The 21,893-nt window shown below is 51.4% G+C and overlaps 1 protein-coding gene across 2 annotated transcripts; it reads left to right on the forward strand.

The window, feature by feature from the left end:
• Positions 1-463: 463 nt before the first annotated feature.
• LOC144488408 (uncharacterized) lies at positions 464-20,303 on the forward strand. Of its 2 annotated transcripts, none has more exons than XM_078206481.1 (4): positions 464-531; positions 4,019-4,610; positions 8,580-9,200; positions 18,259-20,303. In XM_078206481.1, the coding sequence occupies exons 2-4, from the start codon at positions 4,066-4,068 to the stop codon at positions 19,445-19,447; spliced, it is 2,355 nt and encodes a 784-aa protein (XP_078062607.1). In that variant the 5' UTR covers positions 464-531; positions 4,019-4,065; the 3' UTR covers positions 19,448-20,303. The 2 variants fall into 2 exon arrangements, with proteins under 2 accessions (XP_078062607.1, XP_078062606.1); XM_078206480.1 differs by having other exon boundaries at positions 470-620.
• Positions 20,304-21,893: the final 1,590 nt, after the last annotated feature.

The raw sequence follows: 21,893 nt of genomic DNA on the forward strand, positions 1-21,893 counted from the left end.
CTCACTCACTCTCACTCTCTCGCTCACTCTCGCTCACTCTCTCTCGCTCACTGTCACTCTCTCGCTCACTCTCTCTCTCTCGCTCACTCTCACTCTCTCGCTCACTCTCTCTCGCTCACTCTCTCGCTCACTCTCTCTCGCTCACTCTCACTCTCTCGCTCACTCTCACTCTCTCGCTCACTCTCTCTCGCTCTCTCTCTCGCTCACTCTCTCTCACTCACTCTCGCTCACTCTCTCTTGCTCACTCTCGCTCACTCTCTCTCGCTCACTCTCACTCTGGTAGCTTGCTGATGTGAGCTCTCTATCTGTGACATTGTAATGAGTACACAGGGGTTAATACAAATTGTTTAGACAATACGGAAGGGACATGTGACTTGGTGAACCAATGACTATCCGGCAGCTGCCAGCCAATTGAGTCAGGGTTGGGATAAATTATTGGTTGAAATTCGGAACAGAAACTGAAAGTGGTGAATGTGTTTGTGGCAGCGGACAGGCCGGTTTATCCCGGATCACTAACTGGAATGCTGTCAGGTCAGGCTCCTTGTGTGTTTAAACTGGCTGATTCCAGTCTCTCTGTATCTCGCTCTCTGCTGTTCACGGCACCATCAGTCAGGACACCAGTGAGTTCATTCTTTCCCTTTTGTTCATTTTGGAAACTCGAATCACTGCGCTGGGGGCAGAGAGTTAATCTCAGAGCCCAGAATAGTGTCCAATCCCAGGCCCCAGACTCTGGGAAGGATGTCAGTGTCTTGGTGAGGGTGTGAGAGGATTTATTGCATTGGGAGCAGGAATGAGAGACTCCGGTTAATGCAGAGAGACTGGAGAAGCTGGGATCCTTCTCCTTACAGCAGAGAAGGTTCAGGGGAGATTTAATCGAGGGGTTCAAAATCGTGAGGAATAAATGAGGAGAAAGTGTTTCCAGTGGCAGGAGGGTGGGTAACCAGAGGGACACAGATTGGAGAGAATCGGGGAAAGAACCAGAGGGGGAGATGAGGAGAATGTTTTTTTACACGGCGAGTTGCTGTGATCTGGAAGGCGCTGCTTGAAAGGGCGGCGGAAGCAGATTCAATAATAACTTTCCAAAGACAGTTGGGAAATTCCAAGAAGTTGGCAGGACTGCGGGAAAGAGCAGGGAAGTGGGAATATTGAGAGGGCTCTTCCACAGAGTCAGCACAGCCACAACGGTCCGAATGGCCTCTCTTCGATGCTGCCTCATTCTCCAACCCACCATAGCTTCCATTTAAAACCACATCTCTGTAGCTGCTGATTTGATGAAACTGGTATCAGCAGTTTGTACTCAGTTTGTACTCGTTGGAATTTAGAAGGCTGAGGGGGGGATCTTATAGAGACCTATAAGATAATGAAGGGGCTGGATAGGGTAGAGGTGGAGAGATTCTTTCCACTTAGAAAGGAAGCTAGAACTAGAGGGCACACCCTCAAAATAAATGGGGGTCAGTTTAGGACAGAGTTGAGGAGGAACTTCTTCTCTCAGAGGGTGGTGAATCTCTGGAATTCTCTGCCCACTGAGGTGGTGGAGGCTACCTCGCTGAATATGTTTAAATCACAGATAGATGGATTCCTGATCGGTCAGGGAATTAGGGGTTATAGGGATCAGGCGGGTAAGTGGAACTGATCCACTTCAGATCGGGGGACGGCACGGTAGCACAGTGGTTAGCACTGCTGTTTCACAGCTCCAGGGACCTGGGTTCGATTCCCGGGCTTGGGTCACTGTCTGTGTGGAGTTTGCACATTCTCCTCGTGTCTGCGTGGGTTTCCTCCGGGTGCTCCGGTTTCCTCCCACAGTTCAAAGATGTGCGGGTTAGGTTGATTGGCCATGCTAAAATGACCCCTTAGTGTCCTGGGATGCGTAGATTAGTGGGTAAAATATGTAGGGATATGGGGGTAAGGCCTGGGTGGGTTTGTGGTCGGTGCAGACTCGATGGGCCGAATGGCCTCTTTCTGTACTGTAGGGTTTCTATGAGTTTCTATGAGCCATGATCTTGTTGAATGGCGGGGCAGGCTTGAGGGGCTAGATGGCCTACTCCTGCTCCTATTTCTTATGTTCTTATGTTCTTAGCAGGTCCCAGCGGATACCAACATCATTACCCCCAGCTATTCAGAAAAAATAGATTGACAGAAGCCAGATTGGAAATAGTGGATTCAGAGCATCAGGACAGTGTAGAGGAAACTTCACTCTGTATCTAACCCTGTGCTGTACCTGTCCTGGGAGTGTTTGATGGGGACAGTGTAGAGGGAGCTTTACTCTGTATCTAACCCCGTGCTGTACCTGTCCTGGGAGTGTTTGATGGGACCATTCTTGACCAGAGAAACTCTCCTTGTACAGAGTTTTTAAGTGGGAAGCTGTCGAGAGGAATCCCCCCAGTGCCGCGCTGAGATGATTTTAGATCATTGCTGGGCAGTGGCCTCACCCGAGTCTGCGACATCTTCCACGGCCACACCCTTCTTCCATGCCATGTGACCCAGGATGGAAAAGATGGCGAACCCAGCGAAGAAGCTGGTGATGCAGTTGCCAGTCACGATGATGAGAATGTCCCTAGGAGAGAGAAGCTCGGTTAGAACATAGAACAGCTACAGCACAAACAGGCCCTTCGGCCCACAAGTTGCGCCGAACTTGTCCCTACCTACTAGGCTTACCTATAACCCTCTATCTTACTAACTTCCATGAACTTATCCAAAAGTCTCTTAAAAGACCCTATCGAATCCGCCTCCACCACCACTACCGGCAGCCGATTCCACGCACCCACCACCCTCTGAGTGAAAAACTTACCCCTAACATCTCCTCTGTACCTACTCCCCAGCACCCTAAACCTGTGACCTCTTGTGGCAACCATTTCAGCCCTGGGTAAAAGCCTCTGAGAATCCACTCTATCAATACCCCTCAACATCTTATACACCTCTATCAGGTCACCTCTCATCCTTCGTCTCTCCAAGGAGAAAAGACCTAGCTCTCTCAACATATCCTCATGAGGCATGCCACCTAATCGAGGCAACATCCTTGTAAATCTCCTCTGCACCCTTTCTATGGCTTCCACATCCTTTCTGTAATGAGGCGACCAGAACTGGGCACAGTACTCCAGGTGGGGTCTGACCAGGGTCCTATACAGCTGCAGCATTATCTCCCGATTTCTAAGCTCAATTCCTCTATTGATGAAGGCCAGTATTCCATACGCCTTCTTAACCACAGCCTCCACCTGCGACGCTGCTTTGAGCATCCTATGAACCCGGACCCCAAGATCCTTCTGATCTTCCACACTGCCAAGCGTCTTACCCATAATATTATATTCTTTCATCCTATTCGACCACCACACACTTATCTGGGTTGAAGTCCATCTGCCACTTCTGGGAGTGTTTGATGGGGACAGTGTAGAGGGAGCTTTACTCTGTATCTAACCCCGTGCTGTACCTGTCCTGGGAGTGTTTGATGGGGACAGTGTAGAGGGAGCTTTACTCTGTATCTAACCCCGTGCTGTACCTGTCCTGGGAGTGTTTGATGGGGACAGTGTAGAGGGAGCTTTACTCTGTATCTAACCCCGTGCTGTACCTGTCCTGGGAGTGTTTGATGGGGACAGTGTAGAGGGAGCTTTACTCTGTATCTGACCCCGTGCTGTACCTGTCCTGGGAGTGTTTGATGGGGACAGTGTAGAGGGAGCTTTACTCTGTATCTAACCCCGTGCTGTACCTGTCCTGGGAGTGTTTGATGAGGACAGTGTAGAGGGAACTTTACTCTGTATCTAACCCCGTGCTGTACCTGTCCTGGGAGTGTTTGATGAGGACAGTGCAGAGGGAACTTTACTCTGTATCTAACCCCGTGCTGTACCTGTCCTGGGAGTGTTTGATGGGGGACAGTGTAGAGGGAGCTTTACTCTGTATCTAACCCCATGCTGTACCTGTCCTGGGAGTGTTTGATGAGGACAGTGTAGAGGGAGCTTTACTCTGTATCTAACCCCGTGCTGTACCTGTCTGGTGTTGCTGAGGTATTGTTGTGTTGTGTTGTCAGGGAGATGAGATTGGAGTTGTCGCTGTGGGTTTGATGATTCCTCCTCCATGGGTTCCTGGATCAGCTCCCCGAAGCCGGACTCGGTGTGGATTGGAGTGGTGGGCCTTCCCGGTGCTGGGAAGAGCTCTCTGATCAACGCTCTGCTGGGCAAGGAGAACAAGGAATCCTCCCAGAATCCTGAAAGCAGCTTCACCCATCCCAAATATCCAAACGTCACAATCTGGGAGTTTCACTCTGACTGTCCGACCGGCAGCAAATTGGACGAGTTTGATCTTTTCATCATCGTTTCTTCTGTGGATAGATTTGTTTCTGAAGATGTGACGTTTGCCAAGGATTGCCAGGCTAAGGGCAAGGTTTGCTACTTTGTGCGCACCAAGATCGATGCAGATATTCAACAATATCGCTCCATCATTAACTCCGCCAGAGAACTGGATCATTTTCTGGAAAAGGTTACCTCCTCATGTTGCGATTTGCTGTCAGAGGGAGGTGTTAAATCCTCATCAATATTCCTGGTCTGTAACACTAACACTGATAGCTATCAATTCTCCCTCTTCCGTGATACAATCGAACAGAAGATTAAGGAACTCAACAAGTATGTATGGATTTGGTGAAAGATTTGGCGTAGGCTGGCTCTGTGTAGTGTTACGTGGAGAAGAGTGAGAGGTGATCTCATTGGAAGATATAAAGTTCTCCAGGGCTGGGGAGGGTGGCTCCTGAGGGGTGTACCCTTGGGCTGGAGGGTACACAACATGGGGGGAGTGGAAGGCCCCATCGCAGAGTGACTGGGCCAATCCTTTCCAACTGATCAGAGGAGAAACCTCTTCACTCCAAGGGTCTCTGGATCTGGATCTCAGAGGGCGACTTGTTGAGTTTGTTCAACACTGGGATCACTGACCACTGAGAAGGGGCGGGATGGAGGAAAACCAGCCACCATCGCACTGATTGGTGGAACAGGTTATAGGAGTGTGTTGTGACTCCTGCTCCTATTTCATATGTTTGAGATCACCTTTCAGCCCCAGTAACTCGACACATCACGGTCAGATGTTAAATAGCCTCAGTATCGTTGGGCCAGGGTTGCAAAGCTTTATCCAGGGATTTTCCAGCTTCATACTGTCCATCTGGTTAACATTTCCATTCAATCCTATATCAGTAATGATGACCATGAAGCTATCTGATTATTGCAAAATCACATCTGCGTCACGAATCTCCTTTAGGGAAGGGAATCTGCCGTCCTTACCCGCTCTGGCCGACATGTGACTCCAGAGCCACAGCAATGTGGGAGCCTCTAATCTGCCTCTGGAATGGCCGAGCGAGACACGGCGTGTGTTTAAGAAGGCAGCTCAACTTCTCAGGAGCAATCAGACCTGGGCAGGAAATGTCGGCCTTGTCACTGAGGCTCAAAATCCCTGGAGAAATAATAAAAAATAAAATCAGAGATTCACGCACCTCGCTCGCACTCTCTCTCTCGCACTCTCTCTCTCGCACTCTCTCTCGCACTCTCTCGCTCTCTCTCTCTCGCACTCTCTCTCTCTCTCTCGCTCGCACTCTCTCTCGCTCGCACTCTCTCTCTCGCACTCTCTCTCTCTCTCTCGCACTCTCTCTCTCGCACTCTCTCTCTCTCTCTCGCACTCTCTCTCTCGCACTCTCTCTCTCTCCCACTCTCTCTCTCTCGCACTCTCTCTCGCTCTCACTCGCTCTCTCTCTCGCACTCTCTCTCTCTCTCGCACTCTCTCTCTCTCGCACTCTCTCTCTCTCTCTCTCGCACTCTCTCTCTCGCACTCTCTCTCTCTCCCACTCTCTCTCTCTCGCACTCTCTCTCGCTCTCTCTCGCACTCTCTCTCGCTCTCTCTCGCTCTCTCTCTCGCACTCTCTCTCTCTCTCGCACTCTCTCTCGCACTCTCTCTCTCGCACTCTCTCTCTCGCACTCTCTCTCGCACTCTCTCTCTCTCTCTCGCACTCTCTCTCTTGCACTCTCTCGCTCTCTCTCTCTCTCTCTCTCACACTCTCTCTCTCTCGCACTCTCTCTCTCGCACTCTCTCTCTCTCGCACTCTCTCTCTCTCGCACTCTCTCTCTCTCGCACTCTCTCTCTCTCGCACTCTCTCTCGCACTCTCTCTCGCACTCTCTCTCTCGCACTCTCTCTCTCTCTCTCGCACTCTCTCTCTTGCACTCTCTCGCTCTCTCTCTCTCACACTCTCTCTCTCTCGCACTCTCTCTCTCGCACTCTCTCTCTCTCTCGCACTCTCTCTCTCTCGCACTCTCTCTCTCTCGCACTCTCTCTCTCTCGCACTCTCTCTCTTTCGCACTCTCTCTCTTGCACTCTCTCTATCGCACTCTCTCTTTCTCTCGCACTCTCTCTTTCTCTTGCACTCTCTCGCACTCTCTCTCTCTCGCACTCTCTCTCTCTCGCACTCTCTCTCTCTCGCACTCTCGCTCTCTCTCGCACTCTCTCTCTCGCACTCTCTCTCGCACTCTCTCTCTCTCTCTTGCACTCTCTCTATCGCACTCTCTCTCTCTCGCACTCTCTCTCGCACCCTCTCTCTCTCGCACTCTCTCTCTCTCGCACTCTCTCTCTCGCACTCTCTCTCTCTCGCACTGCCTCTCTCTCTCCCCCTCTCTCCCCCTCCCTCCTGCTGTCTCTCTCCCGCTGTCTCTCCCGCGCTCCCTTTCTCCCACGCTCCCTCTCTCCCGCGCTCCCTCTCTCCCACGCTCCCTCTCTCCCGCGTTCCCTCTCTCCCGCGCTCCCTCTCTCCCGCGCTCCCTCTCTCCCGCGCTCCCTCTCTCCCGCGCTCCCTCACTCCCGCGCTCCCGCTCTCCCGCGCTCCCTCTCTCCTGCTATCTCCCTCCCGCGCTCCCTCTCTCCCACGCTCCCTCTCTCCCACGCTCCCTCTCTCCCGCTATCTCCCTCTCTCCCGCTATCTCCCTCTCTCCCGCTATCTCCCTCTCTCCCATGCTCCCTCTCTCCCGCGCTCCCTCCCTCCCGCTATCTCCCTCTCTCTCGCTATCTCTCCCTCTCTCGCTATCTCCCTCACTCTCTGCTTCACTGACAATCCAAGCAAAACACAGTAAGAAGTTTAACAACACCAGGTTAAAGTCCAGCAGGTTTATTTGGTAGCAAAAGCCACACAAGCTTTCGGAGCTCCAAGCCCCTTCTTCAGGTGAGTGGGAATTCTGTTCACAAACAGGGCATATAAAGACACAAACTTAATTTACATGAATAATGGTTGGAATGTGAATACTTACAGCTAATCAAGTCTTTAAGATACAAACAACGTGAGTGGAGAGAGCATCAAGACAGGCTAAAAAGATGTGTATTGTCTCCAGACAAGACAGCCAGTGAAACTCTGCAAGTCCAGGAGGCAAGCTGTGGGCGTTACAAATACTGTGACATGAACCCAATATCCCGGTTGAGGCCGTCCTCGTGTGTGCGGAACTTGGCTATCAGTTCCTGCTCAGCGACTCTGCGCTGTCGTGTGTCGCGAAGGCTGCCTTGGAGAACGCTTACCCGAATATCAGAGGCCGAATGCCCGTGACCGCTGAAGTGCTCCCCAACAGGAAGAGAACAGTCTTGTCTGGTGATTGTCGAGCGGTGTTCATTCATCCGTTGTCGCAGCGCCTGCATAGTTTCCCCAATGTACCATGCCTCGGGACATCCTTTCTTGCAGCGTATCAGGTAGACAACGTTGGCCGAATTGCAAGAGTAGGTACCGTGTACCTGGTGGATGGTGTTCTCACGTGAGATGATGGCATCTGTGTCGATGATCCGGCACGTCTTGCAGCGGTTGCTGTGGCAGGGTTGTGTGGTGTCATGGTCACTGTTCTCCTGAAGGCTGGGTAGTTTGCTGCGGACAATGGACTGTTTGAGGTTGTGCGGTTGTTTGACATTGGGGAAACTATGCAGGCGCTGCGACAACGGATGAATGAACACCGCTCGACAATCACCAGGCAAGACTGTTCTCTTCCTGTTGGGGAACACTTCAGCGGTCACGGGCATTCGACCTCTGATATTCGGGTAAGCGTTCTCCAAGGCGGCCTTCGCGACACACGACAGCGCAGAGTCGCTGAGCAGAAACTGATAGCCAAGTTCCGCACACACGAGGACGGCCTCAACCGGGATATTGGGTTCATGTCACACTATTTGTAACCCCCACAGTTGCCTGGACCTGCAGAGTTTCACTGGCTGTCTTGTCTGGAGACAATACACATCTTTTTAGCCTGTCTTGATGCTCTCTCCACTCACATTGTTTTGTTTCTTAAAGACTTGATTAGCTGTAAGTATTCGCATTCCAACCATTATTCATGTAAATTGAGTCTGTGTCTTTATACGCCCTGTTTGTGAACAGAACTCCCACTCACCTGAAGAAGGGGCTTGGGGCTCCGAAAGCTTGTGTGGCTTTTGCTACCAAATAAACCTGTTGGACTTTAACCTGGTGTTGTTAAACTTCTTACTGTGTTTACCCCAGTCCAACGCCGGCATCTCCACATCCAAGCAAAAAATTAGATAATGAAATGTTTGGAGTTGTTTCTGAGAGAGCTGCTAAGATTTGTGTGTTTTTGTTTAGAAGCAAGGGAGTGATTGAAGGCACAGGCGCCCAGTGTTCACTGAGCGAATGTTCAGAAGTATCAGGATTGGATCTGGCTGTCTTTGGGGATCATTGTTCCGGCAAATCTTCCCTGATTAACACACTGAGAGATCTCCAGGATGATGATGCAGCAGCAGCCAAGACTGGGCTGGGAGATCCGTGCACAAAGCCTGTTGTGTATTTCTTCCCCAAATATCCCAACATCCGGATTTGGGAGCTCCCCGAGATCAGCCCAAACTTGCAACCTGAGCAATACCTGAAGCAAATCAATGGCAAACTCTACGGGATCTTTGTAATCATCGCTTCCGAAATCTTCAAAGAGCACCATGGCCAGCTGGCCAAGGCTCTTCAGAGCACCGGCAAGAAGGTTCTGTTTGTTCGCACGAAGATCGACAGCGATCTCGAAGCTCACAGACAGCGACTTCCAGCAGAATACAACGAGGATCAGGTTGTTAAGGAGATCAGAGAGTTCTGTGTCAAATCCCTGACGAAAGGATCTGTTCAGAATCCTGATGTGTACGTCCTGAGCAACCTCCAGACTCACAAATATGATTTTCCGTTGTTTCGCTCGAGAATTGAGAACCACCCTGAAATGATCAAGTGAGTGACGGAGCAACTTGCTCTGTGATTGACAACAGATGGAGGCTGATTCCTCCTTCCCCTCCTTCCCCCCCCTTCCCTCCTTTCCCCCCCCTTCCCCTCCTTCCCCCCCCCCCCCCCCCCCAGTCAGTCCCTCTAACCCTGCTCATTCTGAGGAAGACAGGGGTCCTCCAACTCGCCATTCAGCCAGATCATGGCTGACCCTCAACACCAGTTTTCCCGCACTGACCCCCTATCCCTGGATGTGATCAGTATCCAGAAAGTTCTCAATCTCAGTCTCGAGAACACACACAGCGACAGAGCTTCCACATCCCTCTGGCACAGAGAATCCCAAAGAATCACCATCCTCTGAGTGAAGAAATTCCTCTTCATCTCAGTCTGAATGACCTGCCCTGAATTCTGAGACTGTGGCCCCTGGTTTTATAAACCCCCCCAACCCCGGGAAACATCCTTCCTGTATCTATCCCGTCCGGTCCTGTAAGAATTTCCGAAGTTGCAGTGAGATCACCTCTCGTCCTTCAGAATTCTAGAGAACACAGATTCAGTTTTCCCCAATCTCTCCATCTGACAATCCCACCTTCCCAGGAATCAGTCTGGTGAACCCTCTCTGCACTCTCCCTGTGGCAAGTATATCCTTCCTGAGGTAAGGAGACTCAGTACTCCAGGTACGGTCTCACCGAGGCTGTTTACATTTGTAACAAGGTATATTCACTCCTGTACACATATCCTCTCGGGATAAAGGCCAACATATCATTTACTTTCATCATTACTTGCTGCACCTGCAAGGATGTGAACACATTGGAGAGAGCGCAGGAGAGGTTTACAAGAATGTTCCCAGGGATGAGAAACTTCAGTTATGAGGATAGATTGGAGAGGTTGGGGCTGTTCTTGGAGAGAAGAAGGCTAAGAGGAGATTTGATGGAGATGTTCAAAATCCTGAGGGGGCTGGACAGAGTCGAGAGGGAAAAACTGTTCCCGCTCGGAAAAGGATCGAGAACGAGAGGGCCAAGATTTAATGTCATTTGCAAAAGAAGCAAATGTGATGTGAGAAAAAAATTCACACAATGAGTGGTTGGGTTCTGGAGTGCGCTGCCTGGGAGTGTGGTGGAGCCAGGTTCAATCGAGGCGTTAGATGATTATTTGAATAGAAACAATGTGCAGAGGTGCGGGGAAATGGCAGGGGAATGGCAATAATGCTGGTTTGGAGAGCCAGCACAGACACGATGGGCCGAATGGCCTCCTTCTGCACCGTAACGATTCTGTGTTGTTAGCTTTCAGTGACTTATAAACATGGACATGCAGGTCCCATCATTCTGCAAATTATCTCCTCCTCGTAATTCTCCAATTGCGTTTGGAAAGTTATTATTGAATCTGCTTCCTCCGCCCTTTCAGGCAGCGTCTTCCAGATCACAACAACTCACCGTGTAAAAAAAACATTCTCCTCATCTCCCCCCACTTCTTACTGTTTGAATCCCTCCAATCAGGTTCCTGTCACAGTGCGGAAAGGGCTCTTATCAAACTCCCAGCTGACATCCTGTGTGAGGGCGACAGGGAGAACCTTTCCCTCCTCGTCCTTCTCCAGCTGTCTGCAGCCTTTGACCCGGTGACCCCCCATCCTCCTCAGACCAGCCCCCAACCCCCCCACCCCCATCGCCCAGCTGGGTGGCACTGCCCTCCCCTGCTTCCATTCTTCTCCATTCAATCAGAGCCAGAGAATCACTGCCAATGGCTTCTCTTCCTGACCCCGCCCTTTCCCTCTGGTGACCCCCAAGGACAGTAAGAAGTCTCACAACACCAGGTTAAAGTCCAACAGGTTTATTTGGTAGCACAAGCTTTCGGAGCGCTGCTCCTTCGTCAGGTGAGTGGGAGTTGTGTTCACAAACAGGGCATATACAGAAACAAAACTCAATTTACAAGATAATGGTTGGAATGTGAGTCTTTACAGGTAATCAGGTCTTAAAGGTACAGACAGTGTGATTGGAGAGAGGGTTAAGCACAGGTTAAAGAGATGTGTATTGTCTCCAATCAGGACAGTTAGTGAGATTTTGCAAGCCCAGGCAAGTTGTGGGGGTTACAGATAGTGTGACATGAACCCAAGATCCCGGTTTAGGCCGTCCTCATGTGTGCGGAACCTGGCTATCAGTTTCTGCTCAGCGACTCTGTGTTGTGTGTCGTGAAGGCCGCCTTGGAGTACGCTTACCCGGAGATCAGAGGCTGAATGCCCGTGACTGCTGAAGTGCTCCCCGACAGGAAGAGAACAGTCTTACCTGGTGATTGTCAAGCGGTGTTCATTCATCCATTGTCGTAGCGTCTGCATGGTCTCCCCAATGTACCATGCCTCGGGACATCCTTTCCTGCAGCGTATCAGGTAGACAACGTTGGCCGAGTTGCAAGAGTATGTACTGTATACCTGGTGGATGGTGTTCTCACGTGAGTCATAGAGTCATAGAGGTTTACAGCATGGAAACAGGCCCTTCGGCCCAACTTGTCCATGCTGCCCTTTTTTTTTAAACCCCCTAAGCTAATCCCAATTGCCCCCATTTAGTCCATATCCCTCTAAACCCATCTTACCCATGTAACTATCTAAATGCGTTTTAAAAGGAAAAATTGTATCCGCCTCTACTACTACCTCTGGCAGCTTGTTCCAGACACTCACCACTCTCTATGTGAAACAATTGCCCCTCCGGACAGTTTTGTTTCTCTCCCCTCTCACCTTAAACCTATGCCCTCTAGTTTTAGACTCCCCTACCTTTGGGAAAAGATGTTGACTATCTAGCTGACATGTGCCCCTCATTATTTTATAGACCTCTATAAGATCACCCCTCAGCCTCCTACACTCCAGAGGAAAAGGTTCCAGTCTATCCAGCCTCTCCTTATAACTCAATCCATCAAGTCCCGGTAGCATCCTAGTAAATCTTTTCTGCCCTCTTTCTAGTTTAATAATATCCTTTCTATAATAGGGTGACCAGAATTTCACACAGTATTCCAAGTGTGGTCTTGTGAGATGATGGCATCCGTGTCGATGATCCAGCACGTCTTGCAGAGGTTGCTGTGGCAGGGTTGTGTGGTGTCGTGGTCACTGTTCTCCTGAAGGCTGAGTAGGACGAAAATGTCATTGATCTATCTAGTGTATAGCATTGGTTGAAGGTCCCGTGCGGTGAAGAAGTCTTGTTCGAACCTGTGCATGAAGATGTTGGCATATTGAGGTGCGAATTTGGTCCCCGTGACTGTTCCGTGTGTCTGGATGAAGAACTGATTGTTGAAGGTGAAGACATTGTGGTCCAGGATGACATTTTCTTCCTTTGGACTCATGGTGAACAATCACTGAAACAACTCTATGATGACATCAACAAGTTCCATCCCACCATCAGACTCACCATAGACTACTCTCCGGAATCAGTTGCATTCTTGGACACGCGCATCTCCATTAAGGACGGTCACCTCAGCACCTCACTGTACCGCAAGCCCACGGATAACCTCATGATGCTCCACTTCTCCAGCTTCCACCCTAAACACGTTAAAGAAGCCATCCCCTACGGACAAGCCCTCCGAATACACAGGATCTGCTCGGATGAGGAGGATCGCAACAGACACCTCCAGACGCTGAAAGGTGCCCTCATAAGAACAGGATATGGCGCTCGACTCATCGATCAACAGTTCCGACGTGCCACAGCGAAAAACCGCACCGACCTCCTCAGAAGACAAACACGGGACACGGTGGACAGAGTACCCTTCGTCGTCCAGTACTTCCCCGGAGCGGAGAAGCTACGGCATCTCCTCCGGAGCCTTCAACATGTCATCATCAACATGAAGACAAACATCTCGCCAAGGCCATCCCCACACCCCCATTTTTTGCCTTCAAACAACCGCACAACCTCAAACAGACCATTGTCCGCAGCAAACTACCCAACCTTCAGGAGAACAGTGACCAAGACACCACACAACCCTGCCACAGCAACCTCTACAAGACGTGCCGGATCATCAACACGGATGCCATCATCTCACGTGAGAACACCATCCACCAGGTACACAGTACATACACTTGCAACTCGGCCAACGTTGTCTACCTGATACGCTGCAGGAAAGGATGTCCCGAGGCATGGTACATTGGGGAGACCATGCAGATGCTATGACAACGGATGAATGAACACCGCTTGACAATCACCAGGCAAGGGTGTTCTCTTCCTGTTGGGGAACACTTCAGCGGTCACGGGCATTCGGCCTCTGATCTTCGGGTAAGCATTCTCCAAAGCGGCCTTCACAACACACGACAGCGCAGAGTCGCTGAGCAGAGACTGATAGCCAAGTTCCGCACACATGAGGACGGCCTCAACCGGGATGTTGGGTTCATGTCACACTATCTGTAACCCCCACAACTTGCCTGGGCTTGCAAAATCTCACTAACTGTCCTGTCTGGAGACAATACACATCTCTTTAACCTCTCTCCACTCACATTGTCTGTACCTTTAAGACTTGATTACCTGTAAAGACTCGCATTCCAACCATTATTTTTTAAATTGAGTTTGTGTCTTTATATGCCCTGTTTGTGAACAGATCTCCCACTCACCTGATGAAGGAGCAGTGCTCCGAAAGCTCGTGGCTTTTGCTACCAAATAAACCTGTTGGGCTTTAACCTGGTGTTGTGAGACTTCTTACTGTGTTTACCCCAGTCCAACGCCAGTATCTCCACATCATGACCCCCAAGGATCCATCCTTGGCCCTTCCTGTTCCTCACCCACTTGCCGCCTCCTCAGTGACAACATTTAGACACCGTGTCTCCAGCCAACACAAGATGGCGCCATTTTAGAAACATAGAAGATACGAGCAGGAGGAGGCCATTCAGCCCTTCGAGCCTACTCCGTCATTCATTACGATCATGGCTGATCATCCAACTCAACAGCCTAATCCCCCCCCTTCCCCTCATATCCCTTGATCCCTTTGTCCCAAGTTGGCCACTGGTACCTGGGGAGCCAAGATGCCATTGCCAAGAGATTGAACACCCCACCCTGATCTGATAGCACCCTGGGTGGGCACCAATAGTAAGGCATGGGAAAGGGGCGGGGTGATGTGTGTAAGCCAATCGGAGCTGCAGGTATGGGACTAAATGAATCACAGACTGAATGAGGATTGCTTTTAGCAGCCGAGGCCCGGAGTGAGATTGTGAGTGGGTTAAACTTCTAAATGGGTCCCAGTGTCCTGGGGGAAGGGGTGGGGGGGGGGGGGGGGGGCAGGGGGGGGAGGAGTGATTGCTGATGACACAAACTGCGGTGGGGATGTGAACTGTGAGGAGGATGCAAAGAGGCTTCAAGGTGAGTGAGTGTCAAACACACGGCAGATGCAGCACAACGAGGATAAATGTGAAGTTATCCACTTCGGACAGAGAAACAGAATGTTATTTAAATGGTGGTAATAGCAAAGTACTGCAGATGCTGGAAATCTGAAACCAAGACCACAAAGATGTGAGGGTTAGGTGGATTGGCCATTGCTGAATTGGCCCGAGTGTCATGGGGATTAGCAGGGTAAATATGAGGGGTTATGGGGATAGAGTCTGGGTGAGATTGTGGTCGGTGCAGACTCGATGGGCTGAATGGCCTCCTTCTGTGCTGTAGGGATTCTATGATGAAACAGAAAATGGGGTGAAACTGGGAGCCTGTCAGCATCGACAGGAGAATCATTTCAATCTGCTGAGTTTATCCAGCATTTTCTGTTTCAATTTATTCTTTAAATGGAGATCGATTGGGAAATGTTCACTGTCTGTGCGGAGTTTGCAGGTTCTCCCCGTGTCTGCGTGGGTTTCCTCCGGGTGCTCCGGTTTCCTCCCACAGTCCAAAGACGTGCTGGTTAGGGTGGATTGGCCGTGCTAAATTCTCCCTCAGTGTAACCCGAACAGGAGCCGGAGTGTGGCGACTAGGGGAATTTCACAGTAACTTCTTTGCAGTGTTAATGGAAGCCGAACTTGTGACTAATAAATAAACGTTACTTTACTTTTTTACTTTTGCCTTTGCTTTACAGAGGGTTCTGGGTGTCCCAGTGCCCCAGTCACTGAAGGCAAACAGGCAGGTACAGCAAGCGGTTAGGAAGGTAAATGGTATGTTGGTCTTCATTGCAAGAGGATTTGAGTTACAGGAACAAGGATGTCTTACTGCAGCTGTACAGGGCCTCGGTGAGACCACAGCTGGAGTATTGGGCGCAGTTTTGGTCTCTCTCTCTGAGAAAAGATATTGTTGCCATAGCGGGAGTGCAGCGAAGGTTCACCAGACTGATTCCTGGGATGGCAGGATTGTCGGATGAGGAGGGATTGGGTCGACTGGGCCTGTATTCACTGGAATTTAGAATAATGAGAGAGGAACTCATTGAAATGTATAAAACTCTGACAGGGCTGGGCAGACTGAAGGCTGGGATGTTGTTTCCTCTGGCTGGGGGGGAGGGGGGGGGGAGGTCTAGAACAAGGAGTCACAGACTCAGGAAATGGGGGCCATTTAGGACTGAGATAAGGAGAAATGTCTTCACTCAGGAGTGCCGCACTGTCAGAGGGTCAGTGCTGAGGGAGTGCCGCACTGTCAGAGGGTCAGTGCTGAGGGAGTGCCGCACTGTCAGAGGGTCAGTGCTGAGGGAGTGCCGCACTGTCAGAGGGTCAGTGCTGAGGGAGTGCCGCACTGTCAGAGGGTCAGTACTGAGGGAGTGCCGCACTGTCTGAGGGTCAGTACTGAGGGAGTGCCGCACTGTCAGGGGGTCAGTACTGAGGGAGTGCCGCACTGTCAGGGGGGTCAGTACTGAGGGAGTGCCGCACTGTCAGAGGGTCAGTACTGAGGGAGTGCCGCACTGTCAGAGGGTCAGTACTGAGGGAGTGCCGAACTGTCATTGGATCAGTACTGAGAGAGTGCCGCACTGTCAGAGGGTCAGTGCTGAGGGAGTGCCGCACTGTCAGAGGGTCAGTACTGAGGGAGTGCCGCACTGTCAGAGGGTCAGTGCTGAGGGAGTGCCGCACTGTCAGAGGGTCAGTGCTGAGGGAGTGCCGCACTGTCAGAGGGTCAGTACTGAGGGAGTGTCGCACTGTCAGAGGGTCAGTACTGAGGGAGTGCCGCACTGTCAGAGGGTCAGTGCTGAGGGAGTGCCGCACTGTCAGAGGGTCAGTGCTGAGGGAGTGCCACACTGTCAGAGGGTCAGTACTGAGGGAGTGCCGCACTGTCAGAGGGTCAGTCCTGAGGGAGTGCCGCACTGTCAGAGGGTCAGTACTGAGGGAGTGCCGCACTGTCAGAGGGTCAGTACTGAGGGAGTGCCGCACTGTCAGAGGGTCAGTACTGAGGGAGTGCTGCACTGTCAGAGGGTCAGTGCTGAGGGAGTGCCGCACTGTCAGAGTGTCAGTACTGAGGGAGCGCCGCACTGTCAGAGGGTCAGTACTGAGGGAGTGCGGCACTGTCAGAGGGTCAGTACTGAGGGAGTGCGGCACTGTCAGAGGGTCAGTACTGAGGGAGTGCCGCACTGTCAGAGGGTCAGTACTGAGGGAGTGCCGCACTGTCAGAGGGTCAGTACTGAGGGAGTGCCGCACTGTCAGAGGGTCAGTACTGAGGGAGTGCCGCACTGTCAGAGGGTCAGTACTGAGGGAGTGCCGCACTGTCAGAGGGTCAGTGCTGAGGGAGTGCCGCACTGTCAGAGGGTCAGTACTGAGGGAGTGCCGCACTGTCAGAGGGTCAGTGCTGAGGGAGTGCCGCACTGTCAGAGGGTCAGTGCTGAGGGAGTGCCGCACTGTCAGAGGGTCAGTGCTGAGGGAGTGCTGCACTGTCAGAGGGTCAGTGCTGAGGGAGTGCCGCACTGTCAGAGGGTCAGTACTGAGGGAGTGTCGCACTGTCAGAGGGTCAGTGCTGAGGGAGTGCCGCACTGTCAGAGGGTCAGTGCTGAGGGAGTGCCGCACTGTCAGAGGGTCAGTACTGAGGGAGTGCCGCACTGTCAGCGGGTCAGTACTGAGGGAGTGCCGCACTGTCAGAGGGTCAGTACTGAGGGAGTGCCGCACTGTCAGAGGGTCAGTACTGAGGGAGTGCCGCACTGTCAGAGGGTCAGTACTGAGGGAGTGCCGCACTGTCAGAGGGTCAGTACTGAGGGAGTGCTGCACTGTCAGAGGGTCAGTGCTGAGGGAGTGCCGCACTGTCAGAGGGTCAGTGCTGAGGGAGTGCTGCACTGTCAGAGGGTCAGTGCTGAGGGAGTGCCGCACTGTCAGAGGGTCAGTACTGAGGGAGTGCCGCACTGTCAGAGGGTCAGTGCTGAGGGAGTGCCGCACTGTCAGAGGGTCAGTGCTGAGGGAGTGCCGCACTGTCAGAGGGTCAGTACTGAGGGAGTGCCGCACTGTCAGAGGGTCAGTCCTGAGGGAGTGCCGCACTGTCAGAGGGTCAGTACTGAGGGAGTGCTGCACTGTCAGAGGGTCAGTGCTGAGGGAGTGCCGCACTGTCAGAGGGTCAGTACTGAGGGAGTGCCGCACTGTCAGAGGGTCAGTACTGAGGGAGTGCCGCACTGTCAGAGGGTCAGTACTGAGGGAGTGCTGCACTGTCAGAGGGTCAGTGCTGAGGGAGTGCTGCACTGTCAGAGGGTCAGTGCTGAGGGAGTGCCGCACTGTCAGAGTGTCAGTACTGAGGGAGCGCCGCACTGTCAGAGGGTCAGTACTGAGGGAGTGCGGCACTGTCAGAGGGTCAGTACTGAGGGAGTGCGGCACTGTCAGAGGGTCAGTACTGAGGGAGTGCCGCACTGTCAGAGGGTCAGTACTGAGGGAGTGCCGCACTGTCAGAGGGTCAGTACTGAGGGAGTGCCGCACTGTCAGAGGGTCAGTGCTGAGGGAGTGCCGCACTGTCAGAGGGTCAGTACTGAGGGAGTGCGGCACTGTCAGAGGGTCAGTACTGAGGGAGTGCCGCACTGTCAGAGGGTCAGTACTGAGGGAGTGCCGCACTGTCAGAGGGTCAGTTGGGTGTATGATTTTGTTGTGGTTTCTTGCTGTTTTGTAATTGGATGTTATTTGCAGATTGTTCGGTAACTTCTTGCTGAAGGTTACTGTGTGTTTTTACATTTTCAGGTCTGAATTAATTCATCGAGTTAACAATGAGGAATGGGAGGAAATGAATGTCGCATTTCAATCGGGTGGACTCCCTGAACTTGTCTCGAAAGTTGTGGGAAGCCTGCACTCGCTGGAGAACTTTCCGGTGCACATTGGGGTTACTGGTGAGGCAGGAGCTGGGAAATCCTCCCTGGTCAATGCCATTCGAGGTGTAGCTGATGACCAACCTGGAGCTGCTGCTACCGGGGTCACAGAAACCACCATGAGAGCAGCCAGCTACCCACACCCCTCCCTGAATCAGCTGCTAATCTGGGACCTTCCCGGACTGGGAACGCCGGATTTCCAGTTGGAGGACTACAGGGAAAAGGTGGGCTTCAGCAGGTATGACATCTTCATCATTGTAGCTTCTGAACGCTTTAAAGAGAATCACGCTAAATTGGCGAAATGGATCAGTGAGAGCGACAGGCCTTTCTACTTTGTCCGCACGAAGATTGACAGCGATGTCCAGGCATCGCGGAAACGGCGGGCGACTCCCCCAGAACAGGCGCTGGACATGATCAGAGAGGATTCACTGAAGAATTTACAGGAACAGGGTGTGAATTCACCACAGGTCTTCCTGGTGTCTGCCTTGGATTTCAACAGTTACGACTCAAAACAGCTCCTGGAAACTTTGGGAAGAGAGATTCCCAGGTACAGAAAGCGAGCGTTCCTGAGATCCATCCAGATTCCCACTTCCCAGATCATCGAGAGGAAGAAGAGTTCCCTCAGCTCAGAGGTTTGGAAGTTAGCTCTGTTATCGTCTATCGCAGCAGCAACTCCCATCCCAGGGCTCGGGTTTGCGTGTGATGTCGGGATATTGCTGCAGAATGTGCCCTTTTACTACAGGAGCTTTGGGCTTGATGAGGAATCTCTCAAGAGGATGTCAGCTGAAGTTGAGAAGCCAGTGGAGGAATTGAAAGCTCAACTCACTTCACCCCAGCCAACAGATATCAACAGACCTCTTATTTACAAGCTCCTGGCCAGCAGTCCTGGCATGGGGTTAATGGCGGGTGAATATCTGATGCATGGCATCCCCATTGTTGGTTCAGTTGTGTCAGGAGGAGTTGCATTCAAAATGGCAGAGCGGATGTTGAATGGATTGCTGCAGGGTCTGGAAGCAGATACGGAGAGGGTTCTGCACTGTCTCATCCACTCACAGCTAGAATAGGGAACAGACTTGGCAGAGAGGATTGGTAATGGGGGGCTTGTTCGGGATGAACCTTCAATGCAGCAACTGGACACCTGACCTGTTACACAGGTCACAGTTACTCTGAGTAACAACCTTCTTCTGAGTCAGGATCTGTCCGTTTTTCAATTCATTTTCGGGATGTGGGTGTCGCTGGCTAAACCAACATTTATTGCCCCTTGAGAAGGTGGTGGTGAGCTGCCTTTTTGAACCGCTGCAGTCCATGTGGTGTAGGTACACCCACAGTGCTGTTAGGGAGGGAGTTCCAGGATTTTGACCCAGTGACAGTGAAGGAATCATGTCATCTACAACTCTCACCAACCTTTACAGATGCACCATAGAAAGCATTCTTTCTGGTTGTATCACAGCTTGGTATGGCTCCTGCTCTGCCCAAGACCACAAGGAACTACAAAAGGTCGTGAATGTAGCCCAATCCATCACGCAAACCAGCCTCCCATCCATTGACTCTGTCTACACTTCCCGCTGCCTCAGGAAAGCAGCCAGCATAATTAAGGACCCCACACACCCCGGACATTCTCTCTTCCACCTTCTTCTGTCGGGGAAAAAGATACAAAAGTCTGAGGTCACGTACCAACCGACTCAAGAACAGCTTCTTCTCTGCTGCCATCAGACTTTGAATGGACCTACCTTGCATTAAGTTGATCTTTCTCTACACCCTAGCTATGACTGTAACACTACATTCTGCACTCTCTCGTTTCCTTCTCTATGAACGGTATGTTTTGTCTGTATAGCGCACAAGAAATAATACTTTTCACTGTATGTTAATACATGTGACAATAATAAATCAAATCAAATATATTTCTAAGTCAGGATGGTGAGTGAATTGGAGGGGAACCTCCAGGTGGGGGTGTTCCCAGGTATTTGCGACTCTTGTCCTTCTAGATGGTGATGGTCGTGGGTTTGGAAGGTGTTGTTGAAGGATTTGGGTGGAGTGAGTATGGGATAACAAGCTCAACTCAGAGTCAATTCTCTTGTGTTGTAATGACTCTAAGGCTGGAATTCTCCCGCCCTTCCCGCCCCTGCAGTTGAAGCGGGCGAGTTGCGGATGATGTGAAGGCCCATTGACAGTCGGGCAGGAATTTCCGGCTTTTAGACCAGCGCGGCCGGAGAATCCCGCCCAATGATTCTCTGACTCTCAGAGCGGGTCTAGGGCTCAGGATCCAATCCAGAGTGGTGAACACAGAGTCCAGACTCACAGTGTCGCATTGAGGGAGCCAGTGTCCAGTCCAGAGTAACTGGGGTCCAGTCTGGGCCCACATCTTCGGACAGGGATATCGATCGTGGAGGGGGAGCAGTGCAGATTGACTGGCCATCAAAGGGTTAAATTACGTAGACAGGTTGTATAGGCCAGACTTCCTGGAGTTTTAAGGAATGATCTGATCAGTGTTTAAGGTGATTAAAGGATTTGACTGGGTCGATCTAGAGAAACTGTTTCCTCTGGTGGGGAGTCCAGAACAGGGGGGGCAGAATGTTAATATTGAAGGCAGGCCGTTCGGGGATGGGGGGATATCAGGAAGTCACACAGAGGGGAGTGGGAATCTGGACCATTCTCTCATAGAGTGGTGGATGCAGATTGTCAATTGGAAATTTCCAGACTGGGATTGATAGATATTTGTTCAGGAAGGGCTGACCTGAGGATGTGATGTGAGACAGAACGAAGGCAGTTAATTGGAGTAAGATAGAGATCAGCTGGGATCTGATGGAATTGGGAATCCGGTTGCGTGGATTGGCTGATTAGAATCATAGAATCCCTTCAGTGCAGAAGAGGCCATTTGGTCCATCGAGTCTGCACCAACTCTCTGACAGAGTGTCTTTCCGAGGCCTTCTTCCTCTGCCCTATTCCCGTAAGCCCACACATTTACTGTGGCCAATTCACCTAACCTGCACGTCTTTCGGACTGTGGGAGGAAACCGGAGCACCCGGAGGAAACCCACACAGACACGAGGAGAACGTGCAAACTCCACACAGACAGTGATCCAAGCCGGGAATCGAACCGGGTCCCTGGCTCTGTGAGGCAGCTGTACTAACCACTGTGCTACCGTGCCGCCCCAAATTAGGGACCAAAAAGGAAATTTAAATGTGGAGGCTGTGGGTGTTGCGAGGTTAATGAATACTTTGCACCTGTCTTTACCAAGGAGCAAGATGCTACCCAGACAGTGATAACAGAGGAGATACTTCAGGCACTAGAAATGTTAGAAATTGATATGGAGTGGTATTCATTGGCTATCTGTATTTAAAGTTGATAAGGCGCCAGGACCGGATGAGATGTTTCCAAGGACACTGAGGGAAATGAGAATGGAAATTGTGGAGACATTTGTCATCATTTTCCAATCTTCCCTCGATTTGAGGGTGGTCCCAGGGGACTGGAGAATTACAAATGCTACACCCATTTCAGAAAATGGTATAA

The sequence above is a fragment of the Mustelus asterias genome, unplaced genomic scaffold, assembly GCF_964213995.1.
Source record: "Mustelus asterias unplaced genomic scaffold, sMusAst1.hap1.1 HAP1_SCAFFOLD_1539, whole genome shotgun sequence".
In the NCBI taxonomy this organism is placed as follows: Eukaryota; Metazoa; Chordata; class Chondrichthyes; order Carcharhiniformes; family Triakidae; genus Mustelus; species Mustelus asterias.